Source organism: Grosmannia clavigera (genome assembly GCF_000143105.1).
Source record: "Grosmannia clavigera kw1407 unplaced genomic scaffold GCSC_173, whole genome shotgun sequence".
Taxonomy (NCBI): Eukaryota; Fungi; Ascomycota; class Sordariomycetes; order Ophiostomatales; family Ophiostomataceae; genus Leptographium; species Leptographium clavigerum.
The window spans coordinates 1,293,939-1,318,205 of NW_014040765.1; the positions used below are offsets into that span (position 1 = coordinate 1,293,939).

General features: G+C 60.6%; 8 protein-coding genes across 8 annotated transcripts; 4 read left to right on the forward strand and 4 right to left on the reverse strand.

Annotated features, from left to right (window-relative positions):
- Positions 1-311: 311 nt before the first annotated feature.
- CMQ_7385 (zinc finger protein pac1) lies at positions 312-2,288 on the forward strand (the record flags this gene model as incomplete). The annotated part of the gene is made up of 3 exons (XM_014314390.1): positions 312-527; positions 595-883; positions 946-2,288. 3 exons carry the CDS (start codon positions 312-314, stop codon positions 2,286-2,288), a joined length of 1,848 nt encoding a protein of 615 aa, XP_014169865.1.
- A 287-nt stretch (positions 2,289-2,575) lies between these two features.
- On the reverse strand, positions 2,576-4,300 carry CMQ_7237 (mynd domain containing protein; the record flags this gene model as incomplete). Its single annotated transcript, XM_014314242.1, has 1 exon — positions 2,576-4,300. The coding sequence occupies one exon, from the start codon at positions 4,298-4,300 to the stop codon at positions 2,576-2,578; it is 1,725 nt and encodes a 574-aa protein (XP_014169717.1).
- Positions 4,301-4,640: 340 nt separating this feature from the next.
- CMQ_7670 (4-nitrophenylphosphatase) lies at positions 4,641-5,791 on the reverse strand (the record flags this gene model as incomplete). The annotated part of the gene is made up of 4 exons (XM_014314675.1): positions 4,641-5,443; positions 5,510-5,578; positions 5,646-5,667; positions 5,726-5,791. 4 exons carry the CDS (start codon positions 5,789-5,791, stop codon positions 4,641-4,643), a joined length of 960 nt encoding a protein of 319 aa, XP_014170150.1.
- A 1,303-nt stretch (positions 5,792-7,094) lies between these two features.
- CMQ_7311 (6-phosphogluconolactonase) lies at positions 7,095-7,955 on the forward strand (the record flags this gene model as incomplete). The annotated part of the gene is made up of 1 exon (XM_014314316.1): positions 7,095-7,955. The coding sequence occupies one exon, from the start codon at positions 7,095-7,097 to the stop codon at positions 7,953-7,955; it is 861 nt and encodes a 286-aa protein (XP_014169791.1).
- Positions 7,956-10,332: 2,377 nt separating this feature from the next.
- Positions 10,333-16,105, forward strand: CMQ_7049 (uncharacterized protein; the record flags this gene model as incomplete). Its single annotated transcript, XM_014314054.1, has 5 exons — positions 10,333-13,370; positions 13,643-13,724; positions 14,173-14,982; positions 15,056-15,419; positions 15,615-16,105. 5 exons carry the CDS (start codon positions 10,333-10,335, stop codon positions 16,103-16,105), a joined length of 4,785 nt encoding a protein of 1,594 aa, XP_014169529.1.
- Positions 16,106-16,240: 135 nt separating this feature from the next.
- CMQ_7045 (rRNA-processing protein efg1) lies at positions 16,241-18,667 on the reverse strand (the record flags this gene model as incomplete). The annotated part of the gene is made up of 3 exons (XM_014314050.1): positions 16,241-17,351; positions 17,734-18,304; positions 18,358-18,667. The coding sequence occupies 3 exons, from the start codon at positions 18,665-18,667 to the stop codon at positions 16,241-16,243; spliced, it is 1,992 nt and encodes a 663-aa protein (XP_014169525.1).
- A 386-nt stretch (positions 18,668-19,053) lies between these two features.
- On the forward strand, positions 19,054-22,593 carry CMQ_7151 (uncharacterized protein; the record flags this gene model as incomplete). The annotated part of the gene is made up of 3 exons (XM_014314156.1): positions 19,054-20,266; positions 20,338-21,033; positions 21,095-22,593. 3 exons carry the CDS (start codon positions 19,054-19,056, stop codon positions 22,591-22,593), a joined length of 3,408 nt encoding a protein of 1,135 aa, XP_014169631.1.
- Positions 22,594-22,796: 203 nt separating this feature from the next.
- On the reverse strand, positions 22,797-23,864 carry CMQ_7144 (tRNA splicing 2 phosphotransferase 1; the record flags this gene model as incomplete). The annotated part of the gene is made up of 1 exon (XM_014314149.1): positions 22,797-23,864. One exon carries the CDS (start codon positions 23,862-23,864, stop codon positions 22,797-22,799), a length of 1,068 nt encoding a protein of 355 aa, XP_014169624.1.
- Between the last annotated feature and the right edge of the window lie 403 nt (positions 23,865-24,267).

The following is a 24,267-nucleotide window of genomic DNA, read 5'->3' on the forward strand; positions in this document are numbered from 1 at the left end:
ACACGCATTACCAGGATCTTGTATTTTCTCTCGCCGCCCTTCCGTGACGATCTCTCGCGCTCTCGACTGCCAACGGTCTACAGGCAAACGGGCGAGAATAACGTGTCGACAAGGTGACGCCATCGCAGCCTTCTGGACTGACTTTTCTGTATATTCTTCTTCTTGGCTTTCTCTCTCGGCTCCTTCCCGTTGCGTCCTGCTCCTTCTGGATCTGCCTCCTTCTGGATCTTGCTCTCCCAAACAGGCAAGCGTTTAGCAACAGCGCGCGTCCCCGCGTGACCCCACATCCCGCCAACTTCTCCTTGTTGGCCATGTCGTCCATTCAGGACGGCGGCAGCCATTCGTCTGGGTCCAACAACGGAACACCAGTGCCCGGATCGTCTGCCTCGTCAGCCACGCCGCAGTCGTCTGCGTCGGGTGGCAGCGGTGGCAGTATCAGCAGCAGCAGTAGCAGCGGCCCCGAGGACAGCCTCATCTGCCGCTGGAACCAGTGCAGCGAGCGCTTCACCAGTGCTGAGATTCTCTATGTGAGTGTGGGAAACGAAAAATGGCGAATGCAAAAACGACCAGCTAACCTCACCTTCTGTCTCCCAGGATCACATCTGCGAGCGTCATGTCGGCCGCAAGAGCACCAACAACCTCAATTTGACGTGCCAGTGGAACCAGTGTCGCACGACGACGGTGAAGCGCGATCACATCACGTCACACATCCGCGTGCATGTGCCACTGAAGCCGCATAAGTGTGATTTCTGCGGCAAAACCTTCAAGCGACCACAGGATCTCAAGAAGCACGTCAAGACGCACGCTGACGACTCCGTGCTGGCACAACGGCCGGGCCAGGACCCCACGGCCGGGCTTGGCCCTGCCTACCGCACACATCCAGGTAGGGACTCGCTCCTCGTTTCAGTTCACCCGTTTGCTACTGCTAACACTGTCGGCCAGCAGCGTCCAGCTACTATGACCACAACGGCCACATCCGCACAAACGCCCCCCCGTTCGGTCAGCCACACCAAAACGGCCATCCGGGCTACTACCCGGCGCAGCAGCAGCAGCAGCCGTACCCCAATAACATCTACTTCCCGCAGTCGCTTCATCCCCGTGGTGATTACATAAGCAACCATCAGAGCCACCAGGCACACCATCAGCACCACGCCCAGCCACCGCAGCACCATCTGGCGAGCGGTCCTGTTGGCGGTGGTGGCGGTGGTGGTGGCAACGGTTACGATCCTCGACGGCGCAACCTGGACGTGATCAACGACTTGTTTGGCGCCCTGAAGAGCGGACAGGTGAATCCGTCCTCGTACACGCAGGTGGGCCGGTCGCTCGGGCCTCTGCAGACCGGACTGATGGCCGGTGGCGGCGGTGGCGGCGATGGTGGTGGCGGCGGGTTGGCGACCGACTTCATTGGCGCGGCACAGCCTCCACATATGCTGGCAGCCCCCCAACATCCCATGGCGCAGCACTACTTTCTGCCACCTATTCCGAGCCTGCGCACGAAGAGCGACCTGGAGGAGATGGACGTGCTGCTGGAGCAGATGCAGGCAACGATCTACGATAATTCGGGCGCGTCGCCGAATCCTGGTGCGGCCCACGGCTTCGACATGCGCGGCAATGCGACGTCGCTCAACCGGCCGATGCTGATCGGTGACCACTACGGCAACACGGCAGCCACGGGTGTCTCGCCGCTGACGGCCATGTCTTCGCAGCGTTCCCAGAGCGGTGGCTCGCCGGCGGTGACGCCGCCCTCGAGCGGCACGTCCTACACGTCGGGCCACTCGCCCGGCGATTCGAGCACGGGCATGTCGCCGTCGATGCGGCAGCTGCCGATGACAGGCGTTCCGTCGTCGCTGCCAAACATTGCGTATCCGCAGCTGCCGACGTCGACGGGTGTGGCCTATCCGGGGTCGACCGCGACGGCGCAGCTCGGGTCCAGCTTCACGTCGGACGATCGGCCGCATCGTGGCGGCATCCTGCAAAGCTCCAGTCGCAAGGCCAGCCACGACAACAACGACAAAGTGCCGTCGCAGAGACAGGCCTCGGTCAGCTCGCCGTCAGCCGACTCAGACTCGGGCAGCGAGCCGGAGCTGTACGACCAGTGGCTGAATAACGTGCGGGTCGTCGAAGACCTGCGGCGCTATGTCAAGGACCGACTCGCACGGCAGGAGTACGACTACGAGCAGAGCCGGAACCGCAATATGCCGGAGCCACCCACAACCGGACGCACGTTTGTGAAGCAGGAGTCGCCCATCATGCCGCTGTACCCCGAGCTGCGGCTGTCCAGCGCCTGAGGGGCCTTGCGTCTCGTCATTCTTGATGTCCTTATGAAGTGTCTGATTTTTACCGTTTTTTTCGTCCGGCTCTGCTTTCTCTCTGTCAGGCGTTTTACAGGGACTATGACGCGGGCAATGTCCTGGATGAATGGCTGAAAATGTAGGGAGTATTACAGGATTCAGCATGATACCCAGGATCTATTTGAATATATTGTATACTTGAAAGGATGCTCATTCCGTCTGTAACCCACTCTCGATCGATCCGTCCATTCATAAGTTCGTGATTCAAGACAATGCCTGCATCTTCAGACAGTCTCGCCGCTGCTGGCCGCCTCAGCTCGACACCGGCCGCACATGCACCATCCGCCGAGGCTGCCGCTAGCCCACTCACGCCGCTGCTGCACCGGCAGGTCCACGTCGCAGTAGTGGCTGAGGATCTCGTCACCGGCAGCAATGCCGCCCGGCCGAGGCCCCAGGACGCGCTCCTGGCGGGCGGACAGCACCATGCGGCCACCCCACTCCCAGGTCACGTTGGGGTCGCAGTCGTGATTGGCCAGACACCAGAGCGGATGGACGGCGGCTACGTCGGGACGGCCGTCGCGACGACTCTTGCGCGCCGACGCCGTGCCGCGGAATTTGGCGTACAGTGTGTTGAGCACCCAGACGTCGTAGCGCGCCAGCTCGGCAAACACGTCCAGGTCCATCTTCTCGAGCATGTGCAGCGGTGTGGCAATGTTGACGTCGAAGCTAAAGGGCAGCGTGCCGCGCGGGACAACATCATCGTCGTGGTCGTGGTCGTGGTCGTCGGCCTCGTCATCGGCCGCGTCGCCGTCCTGTACCGCCGCAAAGTCGCCCCAGATGTAGATCACCTCGTCAATGTCCAGCGGGTGACGCTCCTGGTGAGTCGCCATGGCCAGCAGGCGGGCCAGCAGCAGCACGTACAGCGCATCGTCGGCATCGCGCGCGTCGTCGGGGTCCTTGGCGATCGCATCGACGTCCTTGTCGCAGACGGCCGGATGGTAGCGCGCCTGCGCCTGCTCTAGGCAGAAGGCGTCGCAGAAGACCGTGTCGTCGCACTCCGGACAGCCAACCGGTCCGCCGTTGCTGCTGGCGTCCAGCTCTGGCAGCTCACTGCTGCACGCATCGCACACCGACTCCTTGTGCCGGTTGTTGGCCGTCAGCAGCGAGTATTCGCGCAGCACAGCCTCGCCGGCCGCAATCGGCTCTGTGGCAAACACGCCCAGCTGCCAGCACGTCGCCGCATCGCTAGCCCGCTTGTTGCCGTTGTCCGCCAGCACCGGCAGCTCAGTCGCCCGTACCGTACACTTGGGTGCTACTGCTGCTAGCTGCTTATTCAAGAAGGCCACCGCCTCGGCCGATGTTCGGTCTGGCTCGTGTGTGTTCCAGGGATACAGCTCGCGCCGCACGATTCCGCGGTCCGGAAGATCTGCAGGGCTGATGGTCTGAGTCTCGTTGGAGCCGTCTGAGCCTCGTCGACGCGGCATCCTTTTCCGAGCCGCCGTCTGGATGCTGACCTGCGTTTTTCGTAGCAGCCTCTCGTCTTCTGGTCCTGCTGCCGCAGCCAGGCCGCGCTCGCAGAAGCTGTTTGCGCTACGCAGACAGCCACACTGCAACAGACTGCGTGACAGTAGCTGGTAGCATCGCACGGCCGCTGCTGCCACCAGCTCCTCGCGCGAGCAGTTCTGTCTTGTCGTTTGAGTCCCAATCGCATACTTCTCTAGCACTTCGGGCAGCTGCTCTCCCACATATGCGTCCAGGGCCTCGACTGCCTGCTCATGGTACTCAAAGCTCTCGTCGTTGGCCTCGTCGGTCAACAGCAGCGCGCGGTAGGCATCACCGGCCGCCAGATCCGGGTAGCCCATATCAGCATAGACCGCCGCCCGCCGTAGGTACAGCATCATGTCATACGGCGCATCGTCCAGGCTCTCCGTCAGTTGCTGTCGGCGATCCAGAAGAGAAGCGCGCCTCGAATTGGCTGGCCGCTGGCCGGGACCACTGGAAATGCTCATCGAGGCTGACGGCTACTTTCCCGCTCTAGATAGAGTCGAATAAAACTGGGGAAGTAATATTTTTTTTTTCGAAAAAAATCAGTTTTAGAAAAGTCTTGAATCGATGGCTGTTGAGCGAAGGATTCTCTTTTTTGGCCGATTGTGGGGAACTGGAAAAATCTTGATACGCCACCAAACCCGACGCCAAACAGTGCTGACACCAAAGCGGACAACTTCGAAAGTGCGTCATTTGAGATGTCTGCAAATCGCTATGCTTGCCTGTCTAAACCCGGTGTCTTCGGGACGTTGCCGTCTTTTGCGCTGTAGTCTAGAGCTGTCTATGCAATCTGATGCATGTATCCTACTGCTTCGCAGGTCCGCGCAGATCGCTCAGAGCGTCGACGTAGAATGCAGGCACGGCCGGAGCGTCAGCCTTGTCCCAGTCCTCCTTCTTGCTGACGCCAGTCAGCACGGCCAGTGTGCCACCCAGACGGCCCTCCACGCCGAACTGGATGTCCGTGTTGAGCCGGTCGCCGATCATGCAGGTGCGCGAGCGGTCTAGATGGAACTTGCCCTCGACGGCGTCCATCATTGCCTGGCTGGGCTTACCCAGGGCCAGCGGCTGCTGGCCCGTCATGTTGGACAGTGCCACGACCGTAGCCGAGCCGGCGCCGGGGAAGAAGCTGCCGCTCATCGGCAACGTGCTGTCCGTGTTGGTGGCTAGGAACAGTGCCTTGCCGTCATGTCCACCGGCGACGTCGTGGTTGCCGAGCAGGTAGGCGTGTGCGTGGGCCAGCTTCAGATAGGTCACGTGGAAGTCGAGTCCGGCCAGCACCACACCGACATCTGGGTCGAGTCCGGAGCCGTCTGCCACGGCTGCAAAGTCAGCCGGCTCCATGCCCAGACGCCGGAACGCCGGGTCCGTCCCGCCGATGTACGGGATGCCCTCGCTGCGCAGCTCTGCCTCGATGCCGGCTTCACCCAGCACAAACACCTTGTTGCGCGGCGCCTTCAGCTTGAGGATGCGTGAAATATAGATGGCTGCCGAGTATGCCGAGCCGAATATGTCGTCCGTGTCCGATGGGATGCCCTTGGCCGCGAGCTTGGCATGGTACTCTGCGCGCGACTTGGTCGAGTTGTTGGTCACAAAGACCGTTCGTTTGCCTGTAGTGTCAGAGGGGAGAAGGGGATAAAGAGAAAAGAAGGGAGAAGGAAAGAGAGATCGCCCACCTTTGCTGCGGAGGAGTTCAATCGTCTCCGGGATGCCCTCGAATACGTGGTCGCCGGACCACAGGACGCCTGTTATTCGACAGCAATGAGTAACATGCTCGTAGAGCTTCCAGAGAACAACCAGGCCAGTTCGCACCATCACAGTCCAGCAGGAATGTCTGTAGGCACACGTCAGAACAAGAAGACCATCCAGGGCGGGTGGGTGCGAAGCCTCACATCAAACTTGTCAAGAAACTCGTCAATGGCAGCGGCGTCTCCGCTGAGGTATTTGGGCCCGGCCATTACAAATGCACTCTTTCAGACACGAAGAGAGGCGGGAGAGAGAAAGATGCTGAGAGCTGATTATTTTGGGTCAGAAGGAAGGACCCCTCGTTGTCTACTTTACACAAACGGATATTTAGCGACCCCATGTGCTTGCCCATTTCGCTGACGTATCTTACGAGCGTAATTTGCGCATTCGCGCTTGATTACGGAGTACAGAACAGAAGCCAGCCCTGGCCGATAGAGCCGCATGGCCGCTGCATGACGCAGAATCGCGTTTTGTCCTTTTCGACCTTTTTGCCCTTGTCTCTCACCGTACTTCTATGCAGCACACCCTCTTTTGCCTCCAGCTGGTCTTTGAACAAGCTGAAACGACACATGGGAGGCCAACAACAACCGTACATGGCATTGTGCACCTTGCGGTTTATCAAAGGACCATCCTTAGCGCCTGTGTCTGCCCGGCATCAATTACGGAGTAGCTGTCCCAATACTCCATATGTCAGCGATCTATCATTCTGGTTTAGGTAGTAGGCGCAATCAATCAGGCAGCTTGCGGGTTTTTAGGGCTTTCGCGGCCTTAAAGTTCCTCGCCCTCGTCCCTCTTTCTTCTCATTCTATCTTAGTTCTGCCTGGTTCGCCTCGCTATCGATAAAAACGGTAACCCCGCCACGTTACTTATCTCACTGCAACAAAAGTCGCTGAGCAAGTCAGGAAAGGCAGACTGACAGCCCAAAAAAGAGAAAGCCGAAACAACAAACATCGCCCACGTCGTCACCTAGACCCGATATCGTTTCTCCTCGGCACTTTCGCCGCTTTCGACCTGGGGACACGTTGGGCCACCCGCCGACCCACACATCGGAACATTCTTGCGTCTCTATCCAATCTCGTCAAATTTTTGCCCGACTTCTCTTTGCCTTCACTTCGTCTCCCACGTTCCACACCCCCACCACAGCTCACCTGCCCTTACACTTTATCTCACCCCCCTTTGTCGACATACGTTGCCACCCTGGCCGACCTTGTGTCTTGTTTTCACATGCCCATCAACTGTGCTGCCCATTGAAAGCTGTCACTTGTGTTATCGTATTCGCCTGACCGGTCGCCGTCTGCAGAGAGCTCGCCTCACGGACAGTCTACGACTTGGCCTATTTCTAAATCCACTCTGAAAACGCCCGGACGCCCCAGAAGGACGAGAAGAGAGTGAGCGAAGCAGAGACAGAGACAACAGAACCCGCCGAGACCACAGAGACAGCAGAGAACTAAATACACCTTTTCACGACCGATCCCTTAACCCATTGTCCCGTTCACCACTCTTCCCACCGACGCGATGGGCAAGCAAACGAACTTGTACTCGTTCCCCGACGTGTCTGTGCTGGCGTCGGCCCTGCGGACATACGTGATCCAGTGCCAGAACGCAGGCATTGCGCGCCACGGCGCCTTCAAGGTGGCCGTGTCGGGCGGCAGCCTGCCGGCAACGCTGGCCAAGGCGCTGCTGTTGCCGGCATCGAATTCGGCTCCGGTCTCGACACCAAACGGCACGAGCAACGGCACGTCGGCCAGCGGGGCCACGACACCCGGCAGCAGCAGCGACGACGTTGTGCGCTTCGACAAGTGGGAGATCTTTTTTGCCGACGAGCGCGCGGTGCCGCTGGATCATGCCGACTCCAACTACGGCCTGCTGAAGGCAGAACTGCTGGACAAGATCCCCGAGGGAGCCGGGCAGCCGGTGGTGCACGCCATCGACACCAGCCTGCTCGCCGACACGCAGGAGCTGGCTGACCAATACGAACAGGTGTTGGTGGCGTCGTTTGCCAGCCGCGACAGCGTGCGGCTGCCCATCTTTGACCTGCTGCTGCTCGGCTGCGGACCCGACGGCCACACATGCAGCCTGTTCCCCGGACACGAGCTGCTGCGCGAGACGAGTGCCTGGGTGGCCCCCATCGAGGACAGCCCGAAGCCACCGCCGCGCCGGGTCACCTTGACGCTGCCCGTCGTCACTCACAGCGTGCGCGTGGCCTTTGTCGCCACCGGCGGCTCCAAGAAGGCCATCATGAAGCAGATCTTTGACGAGGAGGGCGGCCTGCCGTGCGCCCTGGTCAACGACGGCGCCGGCGACCGCTGCAGCTGGTTCGTCGACAACGCTGCCGTCGAGGGCGTCAGCTTTCCGAAGCGGGGGTTCAACCTGTAGGTGCGCGCGCGCACGAAAGAGAGAGAGCACCGGGAGAAGAGGTTCTGAGGGGGGGAGGCGCGGGTGCTCGTGTGAGAAGCAGGTAGAGCAAGAGAGAGAGAGGGGAGGGGCGAGAAAGAGACAGAGAGCCGGTTATTTTATTGTTGTCGTCGTCGTCGTCGTTTTCTTTTTCTTCTTTCCTTCTTCTGGCAGCGCCAGCATCCATTCACTTCTTCTGCCCTTTCTTTTTCTTCACGTTTCCCTCCTCGTCCGTTATCTCCCCCCCCCCCCGCTGTCTCCTTTCTCTCCTGTCACCAGGGCTTGAACCCGACATCTTCTCTTGCTGCACCTCTCTTTATGGCACCGCCCTGGAGTTGTCTGTTTTTGTTTGTTTCTGCACGATGCCTACTGCTGTTCCTGTCCCTTGCAACTTGATCGTTATCCGCAAAGCTGTCCATCACTGGAAGCACAAAGGGCTATATAGAAAGTCGTTCACTCGCCCAATCAAAGATACCTCCTGGCTTTGATGCTTCATAGACATTGCAAACTCCGATTGTAGTTGCAGGATAGCACCTAGTGGACGGAATGGGATCTATAGACGCGAATAGAACGCACAGCAATACAGCGTAATATACAGCAGTGCCCATGTGCTTGTGGACCATGGCCGGCGATTGACGACATTAGCTGCATATCGGAGCGGCTGGCTACAGGAAGTGGATCGGAGACAGCTGGCCTATTGTCCGTGCCCGGCACCATGCAAGGAGGCAAGCGAGGTACGGAGCAGAGCATTGAGAAGCAATTGGTTGCTGGAATGGCGTCTGTCCTGGCGCGAAGCAATCTCAGGCGCGTCTCTAGTTGCAGGTGGGAAATCACTACGACGTATGGAGTACTTTGTGATTGTGCGGGATCCTCGACAGACAGACGACTTTTGCTGGCAGGATCTGCGATGCTAGCCTTGACAGAGACGACAGAGGGCTCGCAGGAAGGCAGCCTGAACGAGAGGGCGCACGCAGCTCCTGTCAATCTCGGGGCCTGTCCCGATGTGAAACGGCCAGGCACGATGCGGAGCACGCCGCACGCTTGATCGGCACAGCGCCCACATGCATTGATCATAGAACGCAGGGCGCCATCCTTGCTCGGGCTCGTGATCGGCATCCTCGACGCAGAAGCTCAAACGCGTTCCCGCCTGGGTGAGGCCATTTGCCCAAAGCAGGCAGGAATGCGAGCAAATTCGGTGTCTCGACGCGCCAGCACGCGCCTGCTTGCATGTGGAAGCGCCAGTGCTGCCAATCTTACGAGCAAGATCCCAGATTCCTTACTTTGTACATACAGAGTAGTAGACGGGCACAGGAACAGACGCCAGCCGGCTGCGCCCTCTTCCGAGCGAGGACGCTATCCGGTTATGGGTGGCTGACGCAGAGGCGGCATTCCCTGGCTAGCCCGTTGGCTGTGACTGCCTGTTTTTCTCTCTTTTCTTTCACGGGCCTGTGGATCCGACGAGGTGAGATGCTTTACTATGTAAGATACGTCGTACTTTCCTGTTTCCATCTGTTCTCCACCTCTGAGGCCTAGGCTCGTATCTCACTCTGTACGACGTAGACAGCAGTGGGTTCCAGCGCAGCTGCTTCTCCGCGAGTCATCTTACTATGAACATGCTCCCTGTGGCCTCTTCTAGGCGACCTTCAAATACGAAGAGTACTCCGTACTCCATACACCACCAGGATTCCTTCTCTTTTTCGACCAGCTGTTTCAGCTGTCTACCAAGACAGGGGGTGGGGAATGAGGACGTATCTTACGTCGTAGTCTCGCCCTCCTACTATGTAGTAGACAGGGGTGTCCCCCAGGTCGATCCCATCTAATTTAGTCTCATCTTTCTCCATACAGGGAAAAAGGTAAAGAAAAGAAAAAAAATAACAGTAAAAAAGAAAAAAAAGAAAAAGAGGGCTACCGCGCGGGACTTGAGATGGACTGTCGTTATTGGCAGCGAGAACCCAGTAAAAGATAAGTCGGTCTCCGTCATCGATCTAGAGTGTGGAAAAACACGCATTCCCCAGTCTTGTACCTTGCAGCAGCCGGTAATTTTCTCTTTAGACTTGCGCGACACGACTTGGCCGGTCCAACCAACTATCTTCCATTCTCTCATACAGGAAGGCCGACTTACTGTGCTTTCATAAACACGACATAACACCGAAATCTCCTGCGAACGCCTCGGCTCTCTCACCGCACAGAAGACGGCAGAGCCAAAGCGGCAAGAGCTCTAGACGCGGTTCCTTCCCAGCAAGACCGCATATATCTTACATAGTATCACCAGACGCGGAGGGAAGGAGCAAACACGAGCATTGTGCGAGAAAGAGACGTCGACCCGTGTCTGCCTATTTCTCTACGTTTCCTCTTCAACATGGCTCCTTTCTTGTCCTCCAGCAGGACGGCAAAGGCACCGAAATCGCCAAAGTCGCCTGGCCGCTCGCTCTTCGGCAAGGCCCTACCTACGACGCCGTCGTTCAACCGGCTCTTCTCGTCATCGTCGTCGTCTGTGGCCGCCGCAGCCGCCGAGCAGCCGGCACTGCCACCACTGCCGCCGCCCTCGTCCAACCTGCTGGACTCAGCAACATACTCGTTTGTACCATCTGCCCAGGTTTCGGGCGCACCGCCAGCATCGGACTACTCAAACTATCCGGCCTACCCGTCCAGCGCCAACACAGCGGCCATTCGCGGTCCACAGCCACCCTATGCTCCGACCAGACGTCCGGTGCCGGGCATCAACATGAATTCAACCTCGGCTGCATCATTGGCTACTTCTGTCTCGTCTGCCACGATGCCTCTGCCATCCTTTTCAAACCGACTGGCGTCCAAGCAGCTGCCGCCCCAGCCGCCTCAATTGCCCGCAGAGCAGCCACAGTCGCCGTCATTGTCGCCTGTCCGGGCCATCCGTCGCCGGCCTGTGGGCAGAGCTGCTTCGGAGACCACTTCCACCTCGCAGACGGCAGCCATGACAGCGTCGCCTCCGCTCGCGTCTAGCTCCCCTGTGGCTGTGTCAACATCTCCACAGCTGCCGGACCTCCCCACCAGCTCCGTGTCGCTGCTCGGCCTGCCCGAGCTGCCTGCATTCACGTCGCTGTCGGCGGACGTCGAGCCATCACGACAGCTGCCTCGTCAGCGCTCACCGCCACTGCCGTCGCAGCTGAAATCGCACCTCATCGCACCGTCGCCACCGCCCCGAGCAGCCTCTCCTGGCGGCGCCTCCATCTCGAGCATCCTGTCGGCCTACTCGCAGTCGTCGCTTCATGCCGGGCAGTCGTCGGCATCCGAGGACACTGCGAACACCAATCACTCGTCCTATCTGGCTGGGCTGGCCCCCAGTCTCAAGGGCACTGGCACAACCGGCCCCAAGGACGGGGACGACGGACTGACACCGCTCTCGTACCTCCTGGAAGAAGACTATGGCGAGGCCGAGGACGGCAGCGAGGTCACAGAAGAAGAATTATTTCGCCACTACGGCCAGTACGACCCTGAAGAGGACAGTCACGCGTCACTAGATGCTAGCAACGTCAGCACCACCATCGCACCACCGTCACCACTGCCCACTAAGAACGGCCAGACGGCGCAGCAGCAGCAGCAGGCACTGCCCCCCCGATCGACGTCTCTGCGCGACCCAGCTTTTGCGCCCGAGTCCGTGCCATCCTCTGACGACAGGACTTTACCGCCTCTGCCGGTCGGAGAAGCGTCTTTGAAGCCGTCGTTTAATGCGCCCACCGCTACAGCAACTACAGCACCTGCATCCGAGCTCTGGAAGCGCCGAATCGAAAATGCTGACGGGGCCCCATCTCTGCCTGAGCTCGACCTGACCTTTGCGTCCACAGTGACGACGGCGTCCGGATCCACTTTTGCCAACAGCAACGCCGAGCAACAAAAACAGCTGCCTTCCCGCCACCCACAGGGGCCCAGCACCCTTCGCAACCAGCCGGCCTTGCCGCCGCCGCTGTCGCCGCTCCCACCACCGCCTGCCCGCACAAACACAGACCAGCTGCACGCGCCGCCTCGTTCTCCCTTCCTCAGCGTCTCGCCTGCGGCTGTCGCCGCGTCGTCGCCGCGGCCCGGATTGCCTGGGCGAGATATCAGGCCCTCCCGACAAGCAAGCCCGGCTGTGACGCCGACACCGGTGTCTGTAAACTCGGCTTCGGCAGCACAGTCTCCGTTATCTCCGGAAACATCGTCGGAAGCATCAGCAACGCCGGTAGAGCTCGTCGGCAGCCCCGCTCTCAATACCCCAAACAGTTCTGCCACCAGTCCTGTGTTCAGCTCCTTCTCCAAGATGGGCCACTCATTCTCCAAATTTGAGGCCAAGGTCGAGAACAAGCTGAAGCGCAAAGACCCCAAGAATAGTGTCAGCGGCACTAAGGCCGCAACAGTGCCTTCGCCGGCGAAAGATGTCTCGTCATCGCCCTCGCCCCAGCTGCCAGTACCAGCCAGTCAGCCGTCGCTGTCGTCGGCGCCGCCCCTTCAGCGACTGCCCACCCCCGACTACGATGACGAGGAGGATCGCAGCAAGCACGCCCTTTTCAACGGCACGGCTACAAATGGCGCGGTCATCGCCTCCAATGGCAGTGCCATTCCTGCGACATCTACGCCGCCTGTGTACGCACCCGCATCGCCGGCCACGTCGCCGACCGCATCGCCGGCATCCACGCTGGGTCTCGGCATTCTGCCACCACCGGCACCGTTTGCGCGGATGGACAGCGGACAGATCTCACCGAGGAGCAGTCCTCGGCCCGCAGCACAACCACAGTTTCGCTCTGCTCTTCCCGGCCGTGATATTCGGCCTGCCAAGAATGTAAATGTGTCAACGGTGGCATCTCCTGGACAGACACAATCGCCGCAGCCACAGCAATTTGCACCTCGGACTTCATCGCGAAAGGTGTCGTTTTCGACGCCATCACCTCGCGACCAGTTCCACTCTCCCGACGACGCTTCCACCGTCAGCGAATCCAGCAGCCAGCTGACCATCAAGGCGATGCCACCGCCGATGCAGCAACCGCCGTCGTCACCTTCCAAGCCGGGCATGCTTCCCGTGTTCCCGGTGGGCTACATGTCACCGATGGCACCCGGCACAGTGGTCGCTGCCCCCCTACCGGGCCCGGTGCACTTCCTCTGCCTGCATCGGCACCGCGAAATGTTCCGCGACCGCAACACGTATCACCCACTCAGCTGTCAAGCGTGCCAGACGCCGGACCGCTCGGTGCGATGGCGGTGCAAGTGGTGCTGTCTGCGCGTATGCACAAGTTGCCAGGCCGCACTGCAGAGCGAGGCAATAAGTGGCGATCTGGAGCGGCTGATGGCGCAGCTGGCACAGAGGGGCAGCGGTGGCGGAATGGAGCCGTATGGCTCGATAGGGCAGGGATCCCCGCTGGCCTACGAGCTGCCGGCGATCCAAGAGGCGTGATTTGATGAACGATTTATCTTGATGCCTTCCTTGGCTTCTTTCTACTGCAGGGGGATGAGGGGTGTGGTTTTTGCACATCTTTGGTTACGATTTCGAGGATGTGCTTTCTAACGAGACGGCGTCTTTTGAGGCTGATACAAAAGGAGTTGCGAACGGTCATATACACATACAAGGGGGTAATAACACAATATGTACTTGGGATAGTAGTTTGTAGTATGGTTTGTTTCTGAGATTTCTTTCGATCTGGTATAATACACACGCTATACAGAAACGACGTGGACAGCATCACGCCAGCAAGGCGGACACGAGCGCTGCTATCATTGGCGGAAGGTGGTCGCAAATGGGCCAAGGTGCGTGCTGCAGCAGCCCAAGCGGACACGACAGGACTCCGCAGGCAGCATTGGGCATTGCGAAACGGTCTGCGTTTTGTGTCATTCTACGGAGTAGGAATCCTCATTCCTCCAAGAGCAGGAGCGCGTGACGGAGCTTCCTGCAACTACGACGTAGCCGGCAGGCACGCGGTCGCGCGTTGCAAGGCTGCACCTGCCGCGGTGGAGAGCCTGGCGTCTTAGGGCGCTGGGGTCGCTTAGTGCTCCGCTAAGCCCCTGGGGCCAGCTCACCGCCCTGGAACAAGACAGAGCTCTCGTTGTACTTATTTTCGGCCATAGACCGATTGGTCTGGTAAGATAATCGATCGAAGTGGTAATCTTCGTGTTACGACACAACAATACGGCCAGGCCGAGCAAAAAAAAGAAGCAGACAAAGGACAGCCGAGCGAGCACAAGACCAGCGCCACAGAATGTCTTCGCCGAAGCCGCCGCCAGCGTCACCAGCGCCGACGAGTCTGGCCCGGACGCGATCGCTGCGGAGGCCCCAAATCGGCGTGTCGGCCGTCGGCTCATCGATGGCGCAGCCGGGCGTGGCAGCACGCAGGCTGCCGTCGCCGAGCAAGCAGTTGCCGACGATGAGCACACGGATTGGCTCAGGCGTGATGCCCGGGCGGCTACGACGGACAGCGACAGTCTCGGCCTCGACAACGACAAAGGCCAACACGTCGCCGACCCGAGCAGCACCAGCAAGGTCCCTGTCGACCAGGATGACGGCAGCATCGTCATCCTCGACATCTTCGTCGACCTCCTCCCGCTACTATCCGCCCTCGTCTTCGTCTGCGCTGCGGCGTCCCAGCTCGTCCGACGAACCGCCGTCTCCCACCAGAGCCTCGTCCGGTCCAGCCGTTCCGCATGGCCGGCTACTACGGACAGCCACACTGCCGGCACCCCGAAGTCCCGGCAGTACCGGCTCAAGCGGCGGCTACCAAGGCCGCACCCGATCGACCACGATCACTCGGGGACCGTCGCCGCTGTCGACCGTGTCCACGACAGCAACGCTGACGAGCAGGACGAGCAGACCGGCCAAGACGACTTCTTCGGCCACCGCCCTGACAGCAGCCATAGTCCTGCGGCCACCCTCGGCCGAGTCGTCCTCGGCCAGCAGCTCGACCACGACGGCCACGACGACAACCAGTGCCAACAAGAAGAGCCGGACGACGCCGCCTGCCTCGTTGCACCGTCGACAACGGTCTGCCACGATCGGCAGCACGTTGGCCCCGTCCGTTTTGGCCTCCGGCTCTGGCTCTGGCTCGACATCGTCGTCCCGTCCGGCTTTTTCCACCCTGCAGCAGCACTACTCGCCAGCCAAGTCACTGGTACCCAAGCCGCGCACAGCCGCCATCTTGGCGCCGCCATCGCCCTCCAAACGACCGGCCAACGTGGCTCTCTCGGCCGAGACGGCACGGCTGCAGACGGTCCTGTTGCAGCTGCACCTGTTGCACCGCGACTCGGCTGCCACGACTGCAGCCTGGCACGCGTCCGCCCGCGAGCTGCTGGGCCGTCGATTCGCCATGCTGGCTGCCGCTGACATAGAGCTCGCACGCGCCGCTGCCGTACAGGTGGAACGGGCCAATGCGGCGGCGCTGCAGCGGTGGAAAGGCGGCGGCATCCACACGCTCGACGAGAACGTACAAGCGCTGGACGAGGTGCTAGCTGGTGTTTGGTCATTGGCAGTAGGAGCCGGCATGGTCGATAGCAGTGACCACCACTACCACAACAACAACAGCAACAGTAGCAGCAGCAACAGCAGCAGCAACCGGTATGGACGGGTGGTGCGACGGTTTGAGCGATGGGCCGAGCGAACAGCAGCACTAGTAGAAGCACGTCGACAGGCGGTCAAGAACCTCGAAGAGGGTGATGAGAGCGAGGACGATGAGGACGATGACGAGGACGGGTCGAGTCTTCTTCTCCTTCTTCCGGGCGAAAGCCATAAGGACCCGGCGCTGGTGCTGGATGCAGCGTGGCATGCAGACTGCGCCAACCTGACACGCAAGCTGGAGGGATGGCAGCGACAGCTCGATATACTTGGCGATGGAAATATGAATGGTGGAGGTAAAGGGGATGGTGATGGTCTTGATGGTGGTGGTACGTCCAGTCTCGATAGGATTTTGGGTGGCTGCCGCAGGCTCGTGGACGACATGCTGGCAGAGCTGAACGTGATGCAGCAGCTTGAGCGGGACGCAGCTGAACAGGAGCTGGCATGGATCCGGCGCATGAACTCGGCTCTGGACGGCCGCGAAAGCACATCGCGGCAGCTCAGCGACAGCATCAGCAGCATTGGCAGCATTGACAGCATCGGCTGGGCAGCACCGCGAGCCGGTGCCATCTGGCGGGTGATGTAGGGGAGACTGTGCGCGTGCCGCGTTACGAGCTTTATGACATGACGAATGTAGAACACCAAAGACCAGCAACATGTACGCGAGATTGTGTGAACGGGTGCGAAACGTGATTGAGCCTATCGAATGGGTGGGTGCATGTTACTGGTCCTTGGCTGCAGCCGAAGCCAGATGGGCAAGCACGCTCTGGGCCAGCTTCTCCTTCGTGGCCTCTCGGGTGTAAACCATGGAGACAGAGCCGACGCCAGTCGGGAGGACCACAGGAGCGGGTCTGTTCTTCTGCGGCAGAAAGACGGCGACGCCGTCGAAGAAGCCGGTATTGGGGCCCCTGCAGGCGGTCACGCGGAGTTCCGGCATGGCCATGCCCAGCTTCTGGCACAAGTCCTGGAGGCTGCGCACGTTGGACGTGCTGTCGCCGTCGCTGCCGCGTCTGCGCTTGGTGGAGGGCGACGACGACTGCCACGAGGCCATGGACGAGACCTTGGCGTTGGTGGCGGATGAGTCAGCCGGTTGAGACAGACGGGCGCGATAGTCTGCGAGCGTGGACTCCTCGTCGGGAGAGGACGACAGTGGCTGTGGGAGGGAAGAGGAGGTGGAGGTGGAAGCTGGTAGGATCTGTTTGGGAGACGGCAGTGCAGCAGCAGTCGTCGTTGTCGTGTCTGGCTGCTGCGCCTGATGGACGAGACGACGAGAAGGCGGAGAGGTGGATGGCACGGGAAGGGGCAGCGAGGACAGTCGTCTGGCGACGGCTGTGGACGTGGACGAAACCGGCGGCCGTGGGCTGCTGCCCGTGACGGCTGTCGGCATGTAGTGGTGCGCCATCAGCCATCGGACCGCACACTGGGCCGCAAACTTCTTGGCGTCCTTTTTGCGGAGGAAGACGGCGGCATGCGGATCGGCTGCCACGGTGTCTGCGTCGGGGAATCGCTGCGACGGCGCCTCGCGCGGCAGCCGACACCAGCACCGCCAGTATGGTGGACCGCCGCCGCGTGAGGCGATGGGCTCTTCGATGAACTCGGCACGGCTGCCGGCTGCGTCGTACGGTCTGGACTGCTCATAGTGCATCAGACGGCTGATCCAGTCCGTGCTCGCCTCCATCGCCCCGTCGCCCGCCGGCAGAACCATCGGCGCCGGCACCAGCACCGCCATGGCCCGGCGCTGCTCGTCCGTCAGCGGCGCCGGACTGCCATTCTGCCGCTCAAAGGCCTCCTGGGCTTCGATCCAGGCCCGGAGCTGGTTGTATGACATCGCGCTGCGTGTTGTCGGCCTTTTTCGTCTTTCTGTCCGTCTGTTCTTCGCTTTTTCTTCTATTTTCCTGTTCTTTGTTCTGTTCTCTGTTCTGTTCTCTGTTCTGTTCTCTGTTCTTCTGTCGACTGCTGTCGAGCACAATGCCGACATATAAAGTTCGAGATGCAAAATCCACTCCAAGGCAGCCGGCCTAAATCCGACGCAATTGGCAGGCACCTCTCAGGCGATCGCAGCTTCCAGCTCCTTCTCCGCATCTGCTCCGCCTCGCTGAACACTGCAAGCCTAACGCCGCAAAAGGTCCGTGCAGACAGAACAAAAAGGCTTACTATATTTGTGTGGGTATAGAGTACTCGTTCGTGTCTCAAACTCTAGCCTATCAGTCCTACTCAAAGAAACCACCATCATCGCTATCATCCTCCTGGCCCTTGGCCTTCTTATCCTCCCTCTTCTCCTCCTTCGCTCCCGTCGCTGTTTTGCTGCCTGCCTTCTCGGCCGTCTTCTTCGGCTGCCGCTCCTGTAGCTGCTTCAGCTCCCTCATGTCGCCGGACTGCATCACTGTCTCAACCAGGGCCCAGATCGGTGGCCGTGGCGCGTGCAACAACTGCGCCGCTTTGCTTGTCGCACTGCTGTCAGCCTTGGCCTCCACCTTGTCCTCGCCCTTGGCCTTCTTGCCGGCCTTTTTGCCAGCCGTTTTGCCAGCCTTTGATTTTGCGCCGCCCTCACTGTCGTCGTCCTCGTCGTCCTCGTCACCCTTGCCACCCTTCTCCTCCTTCTCCTTTTCCTCCTTCGCCGCATACAGGCTCACGTAGGGCTCCATAAACGGAAAGTACGTCGCGTACATCCGGTCCACCTCGGCAATGTGCAGGTCTGCCTTGATGGCTGCCACCTCCATCGGGTCGTCCGATTCGGCAAGCCGTCGCCGCAGCTGTTTCTCCAGACGCATCGCCTTTTTCCGTTCTGCAAAGGTGAGTAAATGCCCGGCCAGCTCGACAAGCCCGTGGTAAGCTTACCAAAAAACCGAATCATGTGGTACTTGGAGATCATGTACGTCCGCTGCTTCTTCTCCTGCCGGCTGTTCAGCTGCTGCCGAAGCGCAATCAGCTCGCGCTCCAGGTCCTGCTGCACGTTCGCCGGCAGCGTGTCGGGGTTGCGCTGCATGCGCCGCTCAATCGCACGAGCCCGCTTCTTTGCCCAGCTCGACGAGTCCGGCTTGGCCGTGTGCTTCTTTGCATGCTGGTCTTTACTGAAACCACCGCTTCTGGGCCTCTTGGCCATCGGCTCCGCCTCGGCATACTCGTTCTGCTGGCGTTTTTCGCCCATCGTGATGTTCGTTCTGTTGCAAGAAAACAGCTGTTTCAGTGAAGACATGCTCTGTAGGGGATAGGCTCAACTAGCAGCCGTAAATATTTCTCTTTTTTTTCTGCCAACTAGACTTATCTTATCGCTCATGCGCCCCGCTCTTATCACGTGCACTCGCTCGCCACCTCGGTCGCAACCAACAAGCAGCTTCAAGCTCCAGCAGCCGTGAAGCCTTAGCTTCCGTGTGAATGCGCAAGATGATAGCGGGATCGAGATCCGTACGATGCTGCACATGAGAGAAAGGGACACACGTTTTATCTGGCACGCACGGGAGGACCAGACGGCCTCATAACAGACCTGACTTTCTTGGAACGTCCCTTGCGACGGCATCAGACAGACGCTCAGCAATGGACGGCCCGGAGACCGGCCTCGTCCGCTGGTCGCCCAATGCGGGCGTGGACTCGTTTCTGCACATCAACCTGCAGCACCGGATTGTGCAGTTGTACGTGCCGACGGGCTACGCCAAGACCGGCCGGTTCGAGTACCGCAACTTATCGAAGCACGAAGACTTTCCGACGCTGACGTCGTTTGACTGGGCGCCCAACATCCCCGGGCTTGTGGCCGTGGGCACGCCGACCGGTGTGGTCAACCTGCTCAAGATCGACGACAACTCCAACGCGTACATGGAGCTGGGCCTCAAGATGTCGCGCACGTGTCAAGCGGTCTCGTTCAGCACGGCCAACCGTCTGGCCGTCGGGCTGGACCGCGTGCGCAGCGACCGGTGTCTGCACATCTGGGACGTCAACCGTCTGGTGCAGTCGTCTTCGCGCGGACAGGACGGCGTCGGCTTTGCCCGGGATGTCGAGCCGTTTGGCGAGCCGGTCGAGGTGCGCGAGCCGAGCGTGTCGGTGTCGAGCGTGCGCTTCTTCGAAGACAACCCGAACACGCTCGTGGTCGGGATCAAGGGCCAAGGGCTGCGCATTCATGACTTGCGCGACCATAGCGTGCAGATGCCCAGTTTCCAGACGCGCTGCAACAACAACCTGGCCATTGACTATGCGGACCCCAACTACTTTGCCTCGTCCGCGCTCGACAACCCGGGCATCATGATCTGGGACCGGCGCGCGGGCAACCGGGCGATGGCGTCGCCGCAATATCTAGACGCCGTCGACGTGGACGAGCTGTCGTGGGGTGGTGCCCTGTGGCTAGACAGGGCCGTGTCGTCTGAGTCGGAGCAGGCGATGAGCGAGAGCAAGAGCTCGGTGATCCGGTCGCTGCGGTACTGCCGGGACCATCGCGGCATGCTGGGTGTGCTCTCGGGGACCGGGCAGCTCAAGGTGTACGAGACGGTACACGAATACTGCTCGCTAGACATGGTGGCCGACCGCAGCCCTGAGCTGCTGGAGGTGCGGCGGACCAACGAGATGGACAACCAGTACTCGGATCCGAAGCGAAAGAGCGAACGCATCGTGTCGTTTGACTTTGTGACCATCGGGTCGCCGGCACTGCGGCCACGCGTGTTGGTGCTGCGGTCCAACGGCAGCTTTGGCATTGTCGAGAAGCCGTCGTTCACGGCCGAGTACCCGTTCAAGCTGATTCCCTGGACGGCACCCTATCGTGGTCTGGAAGGTATGTGTGTGTATATGTATGTGTGTGTATGTGCATACAGCAGCAAGCTGACCCCCGAACAGAAGGCTCCTCGTACCACAGCATGATGCAGCTGGAGATGGACCAGGCGGCCGAGATCCTCGGGCCGATAGCGCTAGAGGAGGCGCTTGCAGACATTCCCATCTTTGCGGCGGATGCGTCAGCGATCGAGGCAGCGACGCAGACGGCCCAAAAAGCACGCGCCGCCCAGCTGAGCGGGTTGGAGACGACGGCGACAACGACAACAACGACAGGCGACACGGTCAGCGAATTGAGGACGCCACCGGCCAAGCTTCCGGATGAGTTCTATGCGGCGACGACGGTGGCACAGAAGCTCAAGATCTTGCGAGCATACTCGAAGCGCCATCTGCGACCACAGCAGAGCAAAAAAGGGGGGCCAGCGGTCTCGACAACGACAGCAGCAGCAGCAGCAGCAGCAGCGACGACGACGGCAGCCGAAGCAGTGACGACGTTCTCGGGCCGAGCTGACCTGACAGAGTCGACAGCATCACTGGCATCGCTAGCATCGCTGTCAGGACGGCCGCTGACCAGCCAAGAGCTGCATGAGAGCCTGCTGAGCGCAACGTTGGTGCGACAAGGGTTTCCATCGGAGGCACAAGTAGTGCTAGACCACGTAATGCTTCTGCGAGCCAAGGAGCGGTATCTGTTTGACAGCGAGGTGAATCAGGTGGTGGTGGCCGACGACCCGTGGCTGCGCGATGTGTGGAGGTGGATTGGAGGTGAGTGAGGGAGTCGGAAGAGTTGACTTGACTCGATCTGACGGTAGGCTAACGAAACCAGACGCAGAAGCTGCGGCCAAGAGCGGCGGGATGGTGGCACATTCGCTGGACCTGTCGTTTATGGGCGTGGGCAGCATCTGGCTGGAGGATCTGGGGGTCAAGAAAGAGACACGGATCATCAGTTCGGAGCCGCTGCCGGCGTCGTTTCCGGAAGCGGGAAACTGGCAGCGGGCGATAGCGGCAATCTGCCGGCGCCGAGGATTGCCGCCGTATGACGGGGTGGAAACACGACGGCCACACCACCGGCAGCTTTGTCTGGAGATCTGCGGCTGGGGTCGGCCACCAAACAACAAAAGCGACGAGACGGGCGAGCGAGCGGCGTCTTTCCACACGATGGCAGCAGCGCAGGCGCTGTTCCGGGGCGACAGCCAGCAGGCGGTGCGGATTCTCAAGATGGCCAGCGGCGAGCACCCGGAGCTGCTGTTTGTGTCGCTAGCACTGCAGCTGATGGAGCGGGGCGGCGAGTCGGATGGCGCGGGAGGGCGGCTGCTAGACTTTGACGAAGCGCTGGCATCCAAGACGGATCCATACCTGCGGGCGATCTCGTCACTGATCGCAACGGGCGGCGACTGGATGACGATTGCACACCAGACATCGCTGCCGCTGCGAGAACGGGTGGCAGTGGCGGTGCGGACGTTTGACGACGGCCAGCTGACGGCCTGGCTGCGAGAAACGCGGGTGGAAGCGGTGCGGACGGGCGACGTGGAGGGTGTGGTGCTGACGGGGCTGACAGACGCAGGCGTGGACATCTGGGCGCGCTATGTCGACCGGTTCCACGACGTGCAGACGGCTGCCTTGGTGACAGCCCTAGCAGCTCCGCGATACATTGACGATGTGCGGTGTGCAGCGTGGCGACGGGCTTACGGGGCGTATTTGCAGCGGCACCGGGCCTTTTTCCAGCGGGCCAAGTTCGAGGTCGAGAGCACCAAGCGCAGCAAAGGCACGGCCGACGGCCGGCCGCGTCTGGTGCCACCAGCTCGCCAGATTGCGCTGCGATGTGTCTATTGTGATGCCCAGACGCGACTGGCCGGTGCCGGTGGTCCTGGCAGTGTTGGCGGCGTGACTGGCGGCGCCGGTGGACCAGGTGGTGTGGCCCCTGCCGGTGCTGCCGTCGTGGTGATGCCGGCTGGTGGTGGAGGTGGCAGTGGCAGCGGCGTTTCAACCGGTTCTGTGGCCTCATCAGCACCTCCCGAGGCCAACAATCAGCTGCGGGCCAAGCTGGTGACGGCCGGCATCAGCTGTCCCAACTGCAAGCGTCATCTGCCGCGCTGCGTCGTCTGCCTCGAGATCGTCGGCACGCCGCGGTCAGATCGTCCGGAGACGTCGGCCGATGCAGACACTCGGTTGACGGCCCAGTTCCCGACTTTTTGTCTGCAGTGCGACCACGTCCTGCACTTGGATCACGCCCGCCAGTGGTTCGCTCGCCATGCCGAGTGTCCGGTGCCGGAGTGTCGCTGTCGGTGCAATTTCCGGGCGAATCCTGAGCTGAACTATGCGTAGATGGCTGAGGTTGGATGTGTACAGTAGTTTGGTAGAATCGTGAAGAAGAGCAGAGATGCGAAGACGTGTTGTGATGTGGAAGGTGCGATAGTATGTCAAGCACCCAATCTGGGAGGTGCGTATCTGGGAAGGCACCGGGGTGCAGTTTAGGAAGGTACCAGGCTGTCTACAGTGGATTACGTCATAGTAACTATTCGAAGGTCTTATTCTGTCTGTCCGTCTGTCTGTTCTCCATCAGTCTTCTGCCCTTCTGTCCGCCCTCTGTCTGTCTGCTGTCCGGTATTGTTGCTGCCGTCTTTGGCTCGTGCTCGGACGGCCGCCCCCCGCATGTTGCCCGGCATCCGCGCGCGTGCCAGCAGTGCCGCCGGCAGCTCGGACGTCCGGTGGCCGTCGCGCCAGAGGACGAGCGTGGGTGCGGCCGTGGTGACGACGCGGCGGAAGAAGCGAGCGGGCACGACGCCGTCGGCATTGCCCTCGGTCAGCACGACGCCGTTGTCGGAGCGCCACCAGCGGATCGAGGGATCTTCGCAGAGGGCACGACGGACATCGAGGAAGACGAGCAGGTCGGCGTTTTTGCGCAGGCCAGGAATGGTGCGGGCCAGTCTGGCGGTGTCCAAGTCCGCGTCTGCGTCTGCGTCCATGTCGGCCTCCCCCTCACCGCCCTCACAACTCCCACAATGCACGTGGTTCCGGCCCATCGGCCGCAGGCCGCCCGACGCCTCGATCTGCGGCCATGCGGCCACAAAGGTGCCATGACACACGATCGCCGGTGCCGACGCCACGTCGACGATCGCCTGCAGCAGGCCACCGTCGCTGGCCAGCGGAAGGCTGTGGCCCTGGTTCGCCCGGATGCGCCAGGCAGACGGGTTCGCGATGTCGGCCTCCACCTCATCGATCCCGTCTCCATCCACCCGCTTCATCCCGAATCGCTGCTTCTCGTTGCTCGCCACCACGTCGCGCACCTCGGCCGCCGTCACGCCCATCGATCGCAGCGGCCCCCAGGCTAGCACCTGGTCCAGCGCTGCATAGCCCTCGCCGTCTAGCACGATCCCCGCACTCGTCGCCTGGTGGCGCAGCAGCTTCGACAGCGCCCGGCTCACATCCACCGCCCGGCTGCTGCTGCTGCCGCCTTCTCGCTTTCCTCGTCCGTTGCCACCGCCTCGACGCCTGCTGCTGCCTCCTCTCTGGCCACCTGCACTGTGCTTCCCTTGCTCCGACAGCCGGTCCGCAAACTGCGCCGCCAGCACGTCGGCGCTGTCCATCTCGTCCATGTCTGCTCGCTGCCAAGGTCTGATGAACCGTCCTGTGCTGCCTCTGTCTGGCTGCTGTGCTGCTGGCACAAATGCTGCTCCTGTCAAACACCTCAAAATTGTGCCCGTACGCAAAAGAATTAGACGAGACGCCGGATGCGGAAGGAACGATCCCATGAGCAAAACGTCTGCTCAGCCTCGCAAGCTTGTTTTTAGAGTCCGGCTACCCTTTTGCGGGGTGCTGATGGACTGGTCTAACTTTTTAAACAATGTACATTCTCGACACGGACTAATCACACACTTCAATTCAACCCTCTCAAAAGACTAGCTACCATACTAAAGATAAAAGATGCATTCGTGCAGTGGTCATTGGATATATAGTTTCATGATATGCAGCGGATCCGCCGCACCGATATTAAAAATA